We start from the raw sequence: 19,340 nt of genomic DNA on the forward strand, positions 1-19,340 counted from the left end.
AGCGAAGAGGCTATATTACAATGTGTGCTGTCATCTCAGAGAATGGTGTGGTCATCCTTAGAGCCATACTTGGGCCTTACAACACTCAACAACTGGTTATCTTCTTAGACATTCTGTACACGAATCTCATTCCACAAAAGGAGAAAGGTTTGGTCAGAAAAGACTTGCCAAATTATGTAATTGTGTGGGACAATGTTAGCTTTCACAGAATCAATGCTATCCACAAATGGGTCAGTCCTCACTCAAAGATTCAAATGGTGTTCCTCCCACCCTATGCTCCATTTTTGAATCCAATCAAGGAATTCTTTTCAGAATGGATATAGAAAATATATGACCATTGGACATACCAGCAGAATGTCATAGGGAGTGGGTGTGCCACTCAAAAAGAATTTTTCCACGTTATATTGCAACAGAAAATATAAGGTGCGAAGTGGATGAAAATATGTGGCCAGACAGCCGTGAGCAACAAGAGGTTCAAGTGAAGATTTCCAGTGAACATTGTTAAATTCTGCATGATGTTTAGCTGAGTACAATGTTGTGATTTTCGGTTTATGGATATTTTTTTTGCTGTTGTGTATACAGTGCTGGGAGTATTTCTTCTTTTGGCTATTTGGTGCATTGTACCGTCTTGAGTGTGTTCCAGTAACATGTTTTACAGTCATGTATGTGATTTTTTTTTTGTTTTGTTCAGCACAGGCAATGTAGAGAGGCTTGTAAGGTTATGCTGTTACGGTAACATCGTTGCAATCATGTCTGACATTACAATAGTGTGCCTAAACATTTTGTTTGTTGTGATTTATGTGATGTAAAATGCACTTTTTGTTTTGGTGACACTGACTAATTAACTGAAGGAATTATTTGCTTTTGTAATACAACTTCAATGTTTTGTGTGAGTGCCAGATTTGTTGATTAACTATTGTGTTCTGCCTATTGTATATAATGTGTAAAATTTCACTTAAACTAGTGAGAATGTTAAGAATGTTTCATGAAGCAAAGCAATTGTGAAAAACTGTAATGGACATATTAATATCCTCCAATGGGTAAATGTAACAAGTATTAAGCTATTATGCTTAAGCACAAAATTCTACTCTGCTGACAATGTCATTATACTGAAAGGGCATGAAAACTATGTTGCATTGTTCTAACATAATCTTTTTGAAAGTAGTTCATATTTACCAAGTTGTTCTAAAAATAAAATTAATTTTCACTTGTATGTTTCACTCAGTCATAATTATCAATTAAATGTTATCATGTTTTTCGCATTGTATCTTTAAAGAATTAGTTAAAGGAGTTAAATATTAGTAATAACTAAATTTACTTAAACAAGGGAAAAAACATACATTTACTCAAACACACAACTATGCCTCAAACTCAGGCCAATTTAGAGTGAACCTAAGCTGCATGTGTTTGAGGATGCAGAAGGAAAAACTAGAATAATGAATCAAAGTGACAGTAGCACTAACCACTGCCCTACTGTGCTGTCCTGGTACAAATTTTGTACAAGGAATGTTGATGTTCAAAATAAGAAAAAGTACTGAATAATGACCATTACCTGTGTCTTCACATAATAAGCATACAACAGAGCGATTTCACACACATCAAAACTGGTGGTTTCTTACTTAGTTAAAAATAATTTCTCTACATTTATTGACATTTATGACAAAGAAAACTTACCTAGGCAATTGTAAAGACCCTGGCTGATCCATGCTAAAATAGCAAGAGTTATAAGATCCCCAAAACTTGCAGCAATTGGGGTGGCAACATTGTCAGGATTAATTCCAGTCTTCTTGGATCCAACAATAACACCAACCATGATAATACCTTAAAAGAGGAATAAATTTTGTACTTTATGAGAAATTCTAACCAAATTGGTTTTGAAAAGCATCAATCAAAATCCATATAGGAAAAGTTTGCATAAAATCTTAATTTAAAAATCAATTATACCAACAACCAAAGGTGGTTTTGCTTTATGTTTTTACACTGTTAATTCAAGTTTTGTATTTAATCTGAAAAGTAAAAAAAAAAATCTGTAATAAGGTGTAAGGACTGTATATACAATATTTTTTATCTGTTACTTATACTGGATATCACAACATTCTTTATACAATGAGATCTCAGTGTCTTTAAAGTCTTCTCCTGTTACTTTGGTAAATAGTTCCAGTATGAATTTCACTGGGTTTAGACTTTCATGGTGTTCAGGAAGTCCTTTGATTCTGACATTGTTCCTTCTATATCTATCTTCAAATGCTGCTAATTTATCACAAGGCACTTTGCATTCAAATTCTTCAGCAGTTCTTGTCAGCGGTGGATGTTTATTGTTCTGTTTCTTCACTATGAGTCATAAATGTTTGCTTAAGTTCTTCTAGGTGAGCAACAAATACTCTGATTTTATCTTCAATTTTGCTCATATTTTCCTGTATGTTTTCATCAATTTTTGCTAGATTTGTTTTAGGTTTACATCAAAGTTATTACTTAAATGTACCTCCTCTCCTGGTCTTTTATATCAAGAAAGCTGCTTGTCTATTCTAATGTGTGTTCCTGCTATATTCTTCATTATATCCTACTTTACATAATTTATTTTTACCCTTTGTGCAGCAAGCAATACCTTCAGCAAAGATAGCTTGTTTCAGTCTTCTCCATGTTTCGAAGGTGGAGTTTGGTATCCAACTTGAGCTGATGTTGTTGACTCACAGGGGATGTTGGAAGTAATTGACAGCAGGGTCAGCTCGGTTCAGAAATGCTGCCCGAGAGCGGTGATTTCTCATTGCTTGGTGCATTTGTAGTTTCTCTCCCACATTTGCTGTTGGCTGGAGCAGATACTCCATTGAGAGGTCCTGGCTGATCCATTCCTTTGCCTGTATCTTCCAGCTCAGTCTGTGGCATTGTGAACTTGAGACTAAAACTTTGATGAAACTTTTGCTACCTTTCCCTTCACTCCTTGGTCTCCTACTCCTGTTTTAAATATACTTGTAATTAATTCTGCTCAGACTGATTAAATTCAGGATATCTCAGACTTTTAATTAGGGCTGTGGTTTAATTAAAATTTTATTATTTGAGTGATTAAAATTTTTACTTGAAATTAAATGCATATTAATCACAATTTTTTGTCATAATTCCTATAAAGCAGAAATAACTTTGTGATTAATTCCTAATACAAAACATTTTTAATAATCATTTTACTATGCATATTTAATTATTCCAATTAGTTTATTTAACAGTTTTGTGTAACAGAAACAATGCCCGGCAACCACCAAACACCCCCTGAAACAATAATACAGTACTATAATATTGAGGAAAAACAATATGTACGGTTTTGATTGCAAGACAACATACCAAAAGAACTAACAATTACACAAAAAATTAAATACCCTGTATTAAAAAACAGGAGCCTAAAATCATGGTCAGCTTTTGTGCAAAATCAGCACTTTTATAGCTCACATTCTGCTCAATTGCATGATACACACAAGTCAACTCCACAGCTTTTACCAGGGAATGAGGAGTCGTTATTTCAACTGAAAATGTGTATAGATTGAACTTTTAAAAAGTAAAGGACAGATTGAAAAAAAATTCTAAATATGTATCTGATAAGTCAGAGGTGAGCAAACTTTTCTCCCGAGGGCAACAAGGATATCTGTAAGGTCCCTTGTGGGCTGCATGTGACAAAAATCTAAATTTACTAAATAATGAATTTTATTTCCACACAAAAATACATTTATTAGTCATATAACTATATAATTTTGGTACACAAATAAAGCAGCAAATAAATTAGTTTCTTCCTGTAATTGACTTTCTGATAAATTACTTGCAAACTTACTGGCCTTGTTTAAAAATATCTCTTCAAACTGAATTGCCTAAAAACAGTAATCTTCAGTTTTACACTTTTTCACAGTAGCACTCATTGTTAGGGATAACAAATTTTGAAGTATAATACAGCACTTGGATGACTTCACTTCTGTAAACACAAGCCTATGCTTGTACACTTGTAACATTACTGAGCGTGCTCATTTGTTCACGTGTACCTAAGCACATACTGATTGTGTACTGAATTTGTCATTTTTGTTAATAAAATCACAAAACTTTTAAAACTTGTGTGCAGGCCACACAAATTGACATCACAGACTGCATGCGGCCCGGGGACCATATTTTGCCCACCCTTGTGATTGAGTTATTTATTTAGATGTTTAAATTTCACATTATCATTGAATGTATTGTTCACTGTATGATTCTATCTAACGAGCAAAATCTGACCTTATCTGGCTGATTATGCTGCAGAACTTCTGGTTCAGGCTTTGCTCTGATCATATCTGGATTAATGCAACTAACTACTTACTAAGCAGGAGGACCCACATGTGCCATCAAGCCACAGCAGATGGTCTAAAATGCAGTGACCTGTCTTGTATTCAACCAGCCAATATGTGCACACGTCCCTCCTCTCTTCAGGTTGATACATTGGCCCCCTGTACTAACATTAAGTTCAAATCCTTGATGCTGGCCTACAGAGTAATCAAAGGGTCAGCAACTAGTGAGGTGCTATGCTAACTTCTCCATCAACTCAGGCCTGCTAGTGAACAGCGTCTGGCAATGGCACATCTTTCAATCCATACTCTTTTCTTTTGTAGTTCCTAGTTGGTGGAATGAGCTCCCCACCTCCACCCAAACAACTGACTCCCTCAATTTGTATGAGAAGCGATTGAAAACCCTACTCTTCTGTGAATATCTGTCAAACTGTTAATGTTTTTTCTCTGTGGTTATCTGTCATATTGTTAATTGATACTTTTTGTTATGGTAGCTTTAAAGTTCTTCACTTGTGGTGATCAGCTTTTTTTACCCTGTCCTGCTAAACCTGTTCAAACCAGTCCCTAGACTGATGTTACTCGATTATACTGAACTTCTCTGTAAGACACTTTGGATAAAAGTTAGTCTGCTAAGTAAATAAATTTAAATATAAGTATAAAATAAGTCTGACTATCTTAACCTACAGCACACATGAGTAGAAATATTAACATGATTAATTTGCACTGATTATTACCTAGTTTTATTGGTTACAATATAATATAGGCTACAGTAGGTAATATGCAATTAATTAAACAACAACATACCATGTCTGCTTTTGGAAGTGTAACTGAGGTATAATGAACAAAGCAATTCCACTCTGTGTCTTCTGCTCTTCAGCTGCTTGGACATGGGTAGTATGTTCACCATGCTGTTTCAGGTCAGATATCCCTCCATGGGACACTGAAAAAGCTTGATGGCAAGTGCATTTGTCACCAGGGACAGGGCTGATTGATGGACATCTTTACCCACTCAGACATACCTTGACAGCCTGTTATATTTTCAGGCAGACTTGCATTAGCAGAGAACACTGCATGTACTATAGTGTCTTGTTCTGAACATTTCCCGATACTGCGCAACGTATAAATACGTATTTATTTATTTATTTATTTTTTTAATAAACACCATCAATGTGTGAGTGCAGCATAATGGCAAGGATGATGCTGACTATACTATACTCCGTCTATAATGTTAGTTCAATACAAAAATTAAACTCATTCACTCCACTTGTTTAACTGGCTTGATTTATATTTGTTCTCAAGTTATTCTTTGCACATTGAACAGCTAGTGCATTTATCAAATGATGTGTACAAAAATACAAGCCAAACCATGTCCCTTATTAATTTAATATGGTACGCACCATTTTATGTTCCAAAATGAAATGATGCCCCATTATAAGGGACAGGTGGCAACCCTACTGGTGCGTGAGAATAAAGTTCATTATTAAGAATCAACAAAGAAAACGATCAAGCATCAGTCAACTGCTATTGATGTTAATAAAGTTGGTTTAATTTGGCACTGCTTTATTACGTGTGAAGTGCGGTCAAATTAACAGGATCAGGTTAACACATTTAGTAGCTGAGTTAATAAACTTAATTGCAAAAATTTTTAACATGTTAACAGCAGGCATTAATGGCAAATAATCAGTAGCTCTGTTTTTAATCTCTCATTGTGCATCCCTCTCAGACCACACTCTGCAATATTTATATCATGTGAAAGTGCAATGTTAGCCAATGAATGTGCTATTACTGTGCTGGATGTCTGGCCAATGAATGAGGGGAGAGGATGGTCTTCAATTCTAAAACTCAATGATGTTTGAACACACTGCCCCTACTTGTACAAAGTATAATAGATTCAACCCCATACTTAACAGTTGGCAAGTTGTTCTTTTCTTAAAATTCTGCTACTTTTATTCTCTAAAGAAACCTTTCATTAATATTGTTACCAAAGAGTTCAATTTTAACTTTATCTGTCCAGATCACTTCATTCCATAATGCTTCTGCTATTATGCATACTTAAGACATTGTATTTTGTGATGAGACTGCAGTAAGGTTTCCTTCTGGTGGCTCTTCCATGAAGGTCGTGTCCATGTAACTAATGCTGCATAGCAGAGCAGTGCACTGCTACTCCTTTCTCAGCTAAAGCTACCATCAGGTCGCTTGGGGTTTGCTTTGGCCTCCTGAGAGTACACAAGCTGTTCTGTCAGTATTCCTCGTCTTCCAGATCTTGTCTTGAACTTAATGGTTCCCATTAATTGATGCTTCTTAATGACATAGCAGACTGAGAAACTATTAGCTGGAAGAGTTTTGATTTCTTTTTATAGATTGTCCATGCTTTGTTGGCATCAATTACTTTAATCTTCTTATCCTCATCGAGTTGCTTAGAAGAGCCTATGGTTATGGAGTGTTGCACAATGTTTGATGAGATAAATAATTTATTATGCTCTGAAACTGTCTTTGGATGATCAATCCTAAATATAATTCTTGACCAAACACCTAAGGAGCTAAGCCAGACCAGATTAAAGTTATAAAATTTGAGACCTTACTATTGAAAGAGTGTCCAAACTTAAATGCCACATTTATTCTTTTATTTACATTTTTTTGGTTAATCAAATAAATTGTAACAGTATATTAACATTTTCATAAAAATGCCATTGCTTAAGTTTGTTTGTTGTTGAAGATGTATTTACTATTTTTTTTTTGTTTAAATATCTATCTATCAACAAAATATATAATTTGACCAAGGGTGTCCAGTCCAAACCTTTGCGTGGAACACACATACATTTATATAAATATATAAGTAAAATTTTGTATACATGCATTTATACACTTACACACAAACACCATAGATAGACATGTCTTTTTGGACAAACAGAAAAAGCAGGCCATAATTTTCTTTTTCTTTGGGAGAGATTTACCTTGCAAAAGAGAAGCAATGAAAGCAGTAGCAACACTGCTTGAACACAGAAGTACAGCATGGTCAACCTGAAATTTGCCTTCTGGGATCCAGCCCAGAATTACAGCTGCCAGTGCTGCAAGAAATCCTACAACAGTTGCTTGGACCTAAAACAAAAAAAAAATATAAATTAAAACCACCGTTAAGCCCAAAATACACCATCAAAGAGAAAATAATAATCTACTTCTGACAATTAACCTGTAACTTCCGTTTACATTACTGCTACTCTACAAGAAAATATTAACACAATAGTGAAATCTTAAGAGCATAAAACAATTCTATAGAGTCCAAAACCAAGCTATAACGTGTATTGCAAACACTCAAAACACGTTTTTATTATGTAAAATGAAGTTATGTAATTTCACACATTCTTGTTTAATTCTGCCATATAACATATTGTGAGATTTTTGAGACACCAACAACCTCCACTGTGCACTGAAACTGTGCTAATGCAGATAGGGATTGCTTGTCCACCAAAGATGCAACTGCAAGTTCACAGGCTTGCCGCGTGACACGTCTGTCGCCTGATGGTTGATGCAGGGAACATTTGAAACCAGCTGCTGACCTCGCCATATGCTCACTTTTCTGTCTCCTCACTTGTTCAGGAAGGTTATCTGTTCTTTGGATCTGAGAAGGTAGGGAATGCAGGATGATGCATCATCCCTGCTTGTACTTTGCATGTGTTTGAGTGACAGCTCCCATTTGAACAAATGCTTTCAGAATGTTCCTGTCTTCCCAACAATAAAGCTGATTTTTTGTGAGCCTGGACTCACCTTCTTTCTTGTTCAAGTCTGTGACCCACACATCACACTACTGGCTTGCTGAAGCTGTAGCCATTCCAAATGGCGCCCTCCCTGGGGTTTGTTCCTGCCTTGCGCCCTGTGTTGGCTGGGATTGGCTCCAGCAGACACCCGTGACCCTGCGTTAGGATATAGCAGGTTGGATAATGGATGGATGGATATATATATGTGTGTGTGTATTGTGATGTGTAAGTCACCGTCTCAGTGCTTTAGCAAAACCAGCTTTATTCAGCATGAAACAGGAAGAGCAGGGTTATTTATTGTAGCGGGAGCTAACACTCTCCTATACACGGACACAGCAAACGGGCATAGTCAGGGCCAGGTCAGTGGCCAAGTTATACTGTTCCTTGCATCACCCATCGGCAACAGGCGCATATAGCACAATCTTATATGGCACGTAGTTTTTTTCGCTGCGCTATACTGCTGCGCTATGAACCTGTGATTGCCTCGGTGACAGACAAGCAGTCCACAGACGCGGCAGTCGCGATTCGGAGTATATATATGCATATATGATATATAGGTATATATATGTAGGTATGCTAGTAGCATATTTTCTGATAGTGAACACCCTTATCCAGGAGCAATGTACACTGTAGCTAAATTTGTGCTCAAGTTGCCTAGGAAAGAACCAAACTACATGAATTTAACAGCAGCATCATGGGAAACTGGCAGAATTGCAGCATTATTCCAGCAATACAGCTGACCCAATGAAATTTATTTCAAGAAAAAACACATTTCTTCTAATGGTGCACATTAGGGACTGGATGAAATGTGCACAGATCAAACATACAACACAGGTGATCCTACAAAGATAATGGAGAGTTTTTTTTTTTACATATAATTATACACCATAATAGCATTTTACTATCCATATTACTAAACGAGAATAGTAAACCGGATGGACGCAAAAGACGTACTGCGCAGGCGCCCCCACAACCCCCCCCCCCACACCTAAGCAACAGAACCGGATGGAAAGCAAAGTAAAATAAGAAATGAGGCGCCGAACAGAACACACACAAAGAAGAGGATTGAGACCCACGACACACAAAGCCCCCCTCCAGTAACTGAAATAAGAAATGAGGCGAGGCGACGCGCCCCTAGAAAACCAAAAACAAAGGAGTCAGACGCAAGCGCCACATAGCACACGAAACGGTACGCACACAAAAAAGAGGATTCAGACCCACCACACACAAACACCCCCTCCACTAACAGAGATAAAAAAAAAGTGAGGCTACGCGCCAAGAAAAAATGTCTCGGCTCCAAAAACGCAAAGCTCAAATAAGCAAGGGTTCAAAACAAAACACCTCGAGTCTCACAGATACAAAAACGGCAGCGAAGGGACAAAATAAATAAACGCAGACGTCTACAACGCGCATCTGAAATTCCGGAAAACAAGCAGGCAATGCTCCAAAAAGAGAAAGCTCGACTAACTGACATACAAAAACGGGCAAGGCTCAATACAAACAATGAACGCCGTAAACTACAACGGGCTTCTCACACAGCACAGGCAAATCAATTACAGCTCCAGAATAGCACGTCCCAAATCCTGCACATACAACGACGCGCCTCTCAAACGGCACAAGCAAAACATACACGTCACGGACATCAACAACAGACACCTGCTAAACGATTGCGCCAGTTAGCTGACAACGCGTTCAATAATAAGTCCACTATTCATGAAAATTCATTGGAATTAATGAATGTCATTTGCAATCATTGTCATTCACTTAACTTCCCTGAAAAAACAAATGGCAATACAAGTAATGAATTTACACGTTGTTGTTAAAAGGGTCAAATTAGACTGCCTCCTTTACATTCATATCCTGCATATCTACAGAAGCTTCTAACTAACGAAGTACCTGAAAGTAAAAACTTTACGAACTGCATTAGATCCTACAATAGTTCATTTGCTTTTGCATTTACCGGAGTAAATATCAGGCCACCAAAAGGCAATGGCCCATACTGCTTTCGCGTATGTGGACAAATATTACATCGCATTGGAACAGTGCACCCTGAAACAAATCAAGAACGCAAATATGCACAAATCACGTCGGCACCTACAACGCGCTTCTGAAACCGCGGAAGAAAAAATGTCTCGGCTCCAAAAACACATGTCACTCCTTATTCAAAATACCGGTCCCAATCACAGAAACATCGGTATCCACTATGAAAATGAACAGTAACAATGCACGTGACATCCGTCTTGCCACACTATTAATTATAGATGAATTTACAATGGCATCCAGTCACTTACTCAACACCATTGATAAACTTCTACAAACGTTGATAAATAATAATTTTCCCTTTGGAGGAAAGGTACTTTTATTACGAGGAGATTTTAGACAGTGCTTAGCTATTGCTCCACATGCCATGCGCTCAGCTATTGTTCAGTCCACCTTAAAATACGCGACGACGTCATACATAAACAACAAGAGAGCGAACTACAATACAGTACATATACAGGCGCGAGACCTGATTGGTGATAATACGAAGAAACGAACAGTCCGCATATTAACAGTGAGTGCGATCCTCCTTATTACTTATCCATATTCCTAACGATAAAGATCAAACAAGTCATCAATTCACGATTACGGGTACAAAACTAGACGGCTCGAGTAACGGGACCACAAACATGCACCCGCATCAAAAAAAAAAAATTTACGTCGGCACCTACAACGCGCTTCAAAAAAATGTTACGCGGACAATTGGCATTGCTTTCAAAAGATACACTTAGTACAAAACATGCGATGTCCAGATCCCAAATATAACAATTGCTTATTACAACTGGGAGATGCTACACTCACCAATACAGATGTACTTCACCCAGATATTATTACAATTCCTCAACCCTTTATCTGCGACGACTTACTTACGGAGATATTTGGAACAGCAATCTCATTAGACCAAATACCCCTTTTAACACAACGGACTATATTATGTCCAAAAAATATTAATGTTGATCACATTAATAACCAGGTCATTTCATTACTTCCTGAAGAGGCACGGCTCTTTCTAAGCTCTGACAAACTTGACTCTGATGACAACAATGACCATCTTAATTTCCCCTTACAATATTTGAACACTATTAACCCAGCCGGATTTCCACAACACAATCTTAGCCTTAAAAACGGAACAATAATCATGCTATTAGAAAACCTTAACACTACACAGGGTTTATGCAATGGTACACGTTTAGTCGTCAACACCATGACACACAATGTTATTCAAGCAACTGTTCTTACAGGTTCACACGCTAACAATACTGTTCTAATTCCTAGAAATGACCTTACAAGTTCTAACCTGGAATTACCTTTTACACTTAAACGGCGACAGTTCCCCATTAGACCTGCCTTTGCCATGACCATCAACAAATCACAAGGACAAACCATGGACAAGGTTGGCATCTACCTCTCTGAGCCCGTTTTTGGACATGGGCAACTTTATGTGGCCTTCTCACGAGTTCGACGTTCATCTGACGTTAAAGTTAAGGTCATAAATGCTCCATGCCAAAGAATACTCATTCAAGGACAAGACACCATCTTTTCTACTAATGTTGTGTACAAAGAAATTTTCCAATAAACCTTTACACTGTACCAAACACTTTATTGTTTGCTTCCTATATGCGTCATCTACACCTTCACACTATGCTATATCTCATTCATACATCACGCTCTTTGTAATTTCCCAACACCAGGGGTTGGCGAGCGAAGTGAGCAGGGGGCAGAGCCCCCTAGTGTTGACTAGCCTAACTATTTTTTAATCACTTGCTTGCATAAAAAACAACATGGATGCACTGTTTTGCAACATGTGTGTAAATCTGAAGATGTGGATCAATACTCAATAACATTTTTGGCCTGAAAATGGATACATTACATGAGTTTCAAGGATTTTTTTTTTCTTTTCAATGGGTCCCCAGAGTAGTCATTAGCTCCATTGTAAAACACAAGAGCAGACTAGATTAGCTCACTTTAGAATACAATTTCATGTGGCAAATTAATATGCAGTAATTAAAAAATGTCTAACTTATCTTTAAAAATCAAATAATAGCCAGGACGGAGCAACATTTATCCTTGCATGTATAAGGTGGCTCTGAGGCTAGGGATCTGCACTGGCAATCAGAAGGTTGCCGGTTCGAATCCTGTAAATGCCAAAAAGAGACTCTGCTCTGTTGGGCCCTTGGACAAGGCCTTTAATCTGCAATTGCTGAGCGCTTTGAGTAGCAAGAAAAGCGCTACATAAATGCGAAGAATTATTATTATTATTACAGTGCATATATAAAACCCTGATGCACATTCTGAAAAGCACACTGGGGAGATTCTTGATCACTAGCAGAAAGCAAATACTGTATGTGTGCTAGGGGTTATTGTCATGCTGAAGATTGAACCTGGGATTGATTGGAAATCTTTCTGAAAGCACTGCATGATCGATAAGCATCTGCCTGTATTTCTCAGCATTGGGGGCAACTCTCTAAGCATCTCATGGCAGACAAAATGCCTTCTTTTAGAGGGAAAAGTTTTAAATTTTGATGCCTCAGTCCTGACCACCTGCTGTCACTTTTCTGTACCTTAGTCTTCATTTTTCCATTTGTGGGCAAGACATTTTGCCTTTATTTTGTGCAATATTGGATTTCTTTAATTAATTTATTTAACTATGCATTGTACAGATTTTAAAGGCATAGTGTTGCCATTTTTAAATGATCACTTATTTATTGCTTTTAAGCACCTGGTACTGTTTTTACTTACTTATTGTACATTTTTGTTTTTCAATAAGACCCTCTCTTGTCTGCCTCTCTTATTGTCCTGCTGTTTCTTGATCCCTATCATAGGTGCTTAGGTCCTGAAATACCCTTTGGCTGAAGTCCATGTGGTGTGACAAGCAAATGCAAGTCAATCTGACTACTTTACCTTCTGCCTTAAAATTACATCCTATTGCAAAACTGCCTTCTATAATGCAGGAGCCTTCTCAAAACAAAAAAGCCAATACCCTCGCCACTTCATTTAATTTAATTCACAAGTTACTGTATATCTGGCTTCTTCAAATCTGTTATTTTTATTTGCTTGTGCAGCATTTCCAGTTACATTTTTAAGAGATGCAGAGCAGTTTATTTCTTTTGTTTAAATGTCTGTTACTTGCAATAGTTTACTTTTGCTAGATATATCCAACATTCTCTTCATACACTTACAAAAGAGTCTTAGCAGGAAAAATTTCTGAGAAGAACTTTTACAACTCAATTAATTTCCCTAAAGATACCTACAGCTAAAATTAAGAACGCTTCATCAAAAACAGGTTTAGTGAAAATGCTCTTCGAGTTTGGTGACACATGAAACAGGGAAAAAATGTACACAGCAACAAATGCAGACAACTAGTAGGTTGCTTTATCCTTTTCTGGAATTTCATTTAGAAGTAACTTATAAAAAATAAAAAGGAAAAATGTTTGTCTGCTTATTAAAATATTACTAACCTCCTTGGTAATAATTTTTCCATTACTTATATATTCTGTGGAAAGAATCTGTAGTGGTACAGGGCACTGCTCTACAATAGTATATAGACCTGAATAAATATCTCCTGACAAGAAAACATTAAAATTTGCTAACTGCTTATATCAACTCAAACACACCATCTTCAATTATTTTTTTCTCTCTCTCTAATATATTCAGAAGAGGAGCAATTAAGAATGGACAATAAAAAAATAAAACCATTATTGTTTTATGGTGCTTCTTACTGCTTAAATATTTCACATTATCTGCTATTTTGTTATTTCAAAAGTATATGTATTGTCCATCCATCCATCCATTTTCCAACCCGCTGAATCCGAACACAGGGTCACAGGGGTCTGCTGGAGCCAATCCCAGCCAACACAGGGCACAAGGCAGGAACCAATCCTGGGCAGGGTGCCAACCCACCGCAGTTGTATTGTCCACGCCATGGAAATTTTGTAATGCTAAGTGTTGATTGATATTGTGAATTTAGTGGCAGGTGGTAAATGGTTTTGATTTTACAAAAAGTGTAATGCAATGTAATCAGTACAACTCAGATTTATTGTCACAAGTACAGAGTACAATGAACTTTTTTGCACGTGCAACAAACATATAACATGTGTCATCTTCCAGAAAATCTTACTCCAAAAGCAATGCAGAAAATAAAACCAAATGGCAATTATGTGATCCATGATTACAGTACACATATAATTTCACTTATTATGTATAAGCTTCATGTGAAGCATGATTTAACTACTGGCAAAATAAATACAACAAGGAAAACAGAAACAAATGGAAAAAGCACAAAACTACATAAACAAAAGGATACCTGTACTAGGCAATCTATAGTGCCATATTATGTGCAACACCTCACAAAAAGTCTAAAAGTGGCACCTCTTCATATGCCAGGATTAAGTTTTGCAAACAGCAATTAAGCATCTTAATTTAGGTGCCTTGGGCTCTAGATGGAAAAGCAGCAAATACATCATTGCATGGTGTAATACTTTTTGTAAAGCTGATAACATTATAATATGCATTATTGGGAATCTTTTTATCAGTTTTGCAAGAACCCACAAAATTTAAATCCCACATTTTTCTCCACATACAACAGACGGAAAGAGCAGCTTCACGTATTTGTTGCTGTGCGCAATTTCCTGTATTCATTTTTCACTTCACCATGTGCATGTCAGCAAGTGCATTTCACATTTGGACACTTAATGGAGGATCCATAAAATAATTTTTTATACCTGTTAATTTCCTTACTATTTCTTGTTCTGTTTATCTGTTTACTCTCCATAACACTTAACACTCCAGAGGTGGACATACTTGTGCACGGGATAAAAGAGAAGCAGGAGTAGAGTTTTTGTATTTACCTACTAGGAAGTATACAGTTTAACTTGTATTACTTTCTTCATTACAAAACTACTCTTAATAAAAATCATAAAATAATAAATCATATTATAAATATAAATAAAGATAATAAGGTACAGGCAGCACTCATAGGCCACATTATCTGAGGTTAGCTTAAAGATTCAGCATTTCTATAAATAAGTTAAATGTGGTGATAGCTGTAATTAACATAATTAACAAATGACACTGACATTAGAATCAACCTTTTACCTGTTTAAGTGCCAGATTTCCTATTATTAGATTCCATTTTTCAATAGGAGAGTCCATCTTTCCAACATTTACCTGTAAAAAGAAATAGCCCTTAAATTCTGCATAAACATAAACCAAATGTAAATTTAGCAAAATAACCTCAATGCCATTGGAGCATTCTATTTGAAGAAGCTGCAATATACACCAATCAGGCACAATATTAAAACCACTGACAGGTGAAATGAATAACATTGATTATCATGTTACAACTGTCAAGGGGTGAGATATATTAGGCAACAAGTAAACAATCAGTTCTTGAAGGTGATATGTTAGAAGCAGGAAAAATGGACACGTGTCTGAGCAACTTTGGCAATGGACAAACAGCAGGTCTTGTGGAGTGTTCCCTGTATGCAGTGCTTAGTACCTGTTCAAAGTGACACAAGGAAGGACAACTGGTGAACCAGTGACAGGGTCACGGGCACCTTAATGCATGTGGGAGTGAAGGATTGCGTGTCTGGTCCAATCCTATAGAAAACCAAAAATTGTTAAAATACTTAATGCTGGCCATGAGAAGAAGGTATCAAAACATGCAGTGCATTGCAGCTTGCTACTTATAGGGCTGCATAGCCGCAGTGCCCATGCTGACCCCTATCCACCTCCTAAAGTGCCTATCTTTAAGATCATGTAGATGGCTAGGTGTGTGCGTGTTGTTGACATGAGCAAGAGATGGCAGCAGGATACACTACGGGAAGAAGGCAAAAAGGCGGAGGCAGTGTGATGCTCTGGGCAATGGTCTGCTGGGAAACCTTGGTTCCTGGCATTCATGCGGATTCTACTTTGACTTGTACCACCTACCTAAGGATTGTTGCAGACCCTATATATCCCATTATTGTATGTTAACTTGGACTCCAAATTACACAGACCTCAATCCAATTAAGCATTAGAGGGGTGTGCTAGGAAAACAAGTGAAATTCATGGACATTCCACCTTGCAGTTTTCAGGACTTAAAGAAACTGCTGCTAAAAATTTTGTACCAGATACCACAGGACACCTGTAGAGGTCATCTGGAGTCCATGTCATGATAGGTCAAAGCTGCTTTGGTGGCACGCTGGAGACCTACACAAAATCAGGCAGATTTTAATGTTGTGGCTGATTGATAAATGGGTGGGGAATACAGATTAATTACATGGGGGAAGAAACCAGATGACTAAAATAATAAGTAATTCATTGATTAGCACTGCTGCTTCACAGACCCAGCATCCTGGGTTTGAATCCCACACCTGGTCATTGCCTCTGTAGAGATTCCATATCTTCCTCATGTATGGGTTTTCTTTAGGGGTACTACTGATTTCCTCCCACACCTCCACAGATACTTAACTTAGGTTAATTTGCAATTCTAAATTCACCCAATGTTAATGTAACTGTAGGTGTATAAATGAATGTGCCCTGCAATGGAGAAGAGCCAGAGTTGTTTACTGCTTTGGACCCTGTACTGTCAGCATAGTCTCCGGCTTCTTGCAACCCGGACTTTAATTATGCTGGTCTGAGGAAATTATGTTAAAATTCTATTTGCTTGCCAAACAATGTATGTGTTATTATTAATGTGCATTTGTCAGCACATGATTTAAACCAGAAAATAATACGTTCACACAGAAAACATAGTCTTGCTATGTAGTTACTGTATGATGTAAAGAAAAATAACAGTCAGTGAATGTAATGATGAGTATGCAAATTATCATGAACTGCTGATTATAACTTCCTAAAGTATATTTACTATTATCAATTTTGAAATTTAAGACTCAAACTATTACATTTAAACTTAACAAATTTATAGTAGGATGTCATGACAAAAAGTAATTATGAAAGAAAATAATTTTAATAGTGTTTCAACCATAACACAATCAAGTGACCTCATTTAAAGAAAGTCATAGTTTAAAACAAACAATGGGTATTTCAAGCATTAAAGGAAATTACCAAAAGAAACATTACGTATTTCTTTTTCTATTTAAAAATTACATAAAAATTTTAACTTACAGCAGTGGATAATCTTGATGCCAAAGTCATTTCTAGATTACCCTTTAGACCTAGAAGTGCTGGAACCAAGATGAAAATTTCAGTGATATTCTTGAAGGCCTCCCAGTGCTTTATAAAAACATAATGAGAAGGGGGATAATGAGAATTAAGTTAGTTTAAAAAGATGAATTAATAAAACATCTTCAGAAAAGAATGCTGTAAACATGCTCAATCCTCATTGTGTAAACCAAAGCATAACATAAGACCAATTTTGATGAGAACACGCAAATCAGTTACTCTGTTTCCAAAACATTATATTTGAGATTTGATGACACCAAAGACACTACACTAATCTAGAACTTGTTCTGTATATCTATAGTTCTTAACATGAACATATATTCTTTAATATTTATGTTAAATTTACCCTTGAGATGGAGTTTTTGTTAACATTTTCTGTTGTCATTTACTCTTTTATCTCACTACCACTCCTGACATACTGGTGTGTGCGGCTGCTCCAACAAAACATTAGCACATGGACTGCTGCCAGCTGTTATGCTCTGTGCTGTGTGCATCAACCTAAACTGATGTGGCTGTAACTCTATTCCAGCCACATGATTCATTCGGTGCAGCACTATTCTCATTATCATTGGCTTTTCGTGTTGTCTGTCAAAACATGGATGGAAAGTCTACTGACTTTCTATTGACCATGATTTATGTTTCTATTGAGGAAAACTTATTTTGCGATATTTAACTTTATTGTATTATCGACCAGCACTAATCCTACCTCTGACCACATCTTCTTGGATGACACTCTGGGCCTCATACCCCTATACATCTTGGTGCACTTCCACACAAAAGAATCCTCTGCCCTTTGCCTCACATACCCAAACCACCTTAGTCTGTTTCTCCTCAGTGCAACACTGACGGAAACTACACCAAATATATCTCTTAACTCAGAATCAACCTTCATGACAAGCCTGTGATATCCCAATAATCCATATGATCACTCTCATCTTCTCTAGATCTACAAATGCAAAATGTAAATCCTTATCCTTTACATTTTGCTTTTCAAGCATTTTCTTGAAAACACAGATTACAACATTGTCCCCTTTCCAACCATGAAACCAAACTGAATTTTGCTAACTTTCCCTTGATCCCTGATTGTTTTCTGTAGCATTTTCTCCAAAGCTCCAAAAGCTTGACCACTCGATATGTTCCACATTCCAGTGAGTTGATCACCCTTTCCATTGTATACTGAAATGAGCACACCTTTTTCCAGTCTTCATGAATCCCCCTTTAACTCATACCCATGTTGCACAGGCCTGTCAGCCATTCTGCCTATATTTAAAACAATGCTCCACTTGGACCCACTTTATTCTTCAATGCTTTTGCTCATCTTTTTAACGCTACAGCATTATTCATTTCTCCTTGCTGCTGATTGACTGTGATGCATCTCCAGCTGAGTGTTCTTGTGTTTTCCGTTTTGTTCCTCTTAATCCTTAAACCACCACAACCAGCTATAGTTATTTCCCAGTGCCATTTGCGAGCACACAGGAGCTGACTTAAAAGCCTGAACAGCACCTGTCCTTTTTGGCTGATGGCTTTGTTTCTCTCTCCTCCCCCAGACATCCTCTGCTCCTGTTGGGGGTTGTGCTCCCCTATGATGTTTGTCTATTCTTTAATCGATAACTAACTGCATACTGAGCTAGTTTTACTTCTGAAAGAGACATGTTTGTTTGTTTGAAGAGTTTGAATAAAGTTCCTGTCTCTACAATCTCCTGTGTTCTGTGCAATTCTGTCATCCAAACGTAACACACTGCAGCCTGTCTCTGGGATTGAGACAGCGTCAGCATTTACCCTCTGTGTGTTTGCGTGCAGCCAGTTCAAGTGCAGCTGGCTCGGTGATTTCTTCCATGGCGTCAGTTGCACCTTGTACATATTGTTCCAGTAGTTTTTTAAATAGTTTTTACAGTTCATTAGCAGTGAGTAAAATGATCAGTGTTGTAGTAATTGTGATGATCTTTGCATGGAAAAAAAATGTGTTCTATTAAAATTTTACTTTTTTTTTGTAAATTGTGACATTTACTTAAAGTGCAGCAAAAAAGTATTTGGCGTCCAGAGATGCATTAACCCCCAAGTATGTGGCAGTTTAAGGGTTAAAGCC

At 37.1% G+C, this 19,340-nt stretch overlaps 1 protein-coding gene across 3 annotated transcripts in view; it reads right to left on the reverse strand.

The window, feature by feature from the left end:
* The window catches only part of slc41a2b (solute carrier family 41 member 2b), a 115,086-nt gene that overhangs the window by 66,166 nt on the left and 29,580 nt on the right, over positions 1–19,340 (reverse strand). For all 3 annotated transcript variants that reach the window (XR_007935291.1, XM_051929059.1, XM_051929063.1), the window contains exons 3-6: positions 17,198–17,305; positions 15,185–15,256; positions 7,250–7,394; positions 1,675–1,821 (exon numbers count right to left, since the gene is read on the reverse strand). Coding sequence is in view for 2 of the 3 variants with exons in the window: in XM_051929059.1 (XP_051785019.1) it covers positions 1,675–1,821; positions 7,250–7,394; positions 15,185–15,256; positions 17,198–17,305 (472 nt within the window). In the remaining variant the exon portion in view is untranslated. The remainder of the gene's footprint in view (positions 1–1,674; positions 1,822–7,249; positions 7,395–15,184; positions 15,257–17,197; positions 17,306–19,340) is intronic.

This window comes from Erpetoichthys calabaricus, chromosome 1 (assembly GCF_900747795.2).
Source record: "Erpetoichthys calabaricus chromosome 1, fErpCal1.3, whole genome shotgun sequence".
NCBI lineage: Eukaryota > Metazoa > Chordata > Cladistia > Polypteriformes > Polypteridae > Erpetoichthys > Erpetoichthys calabaricus.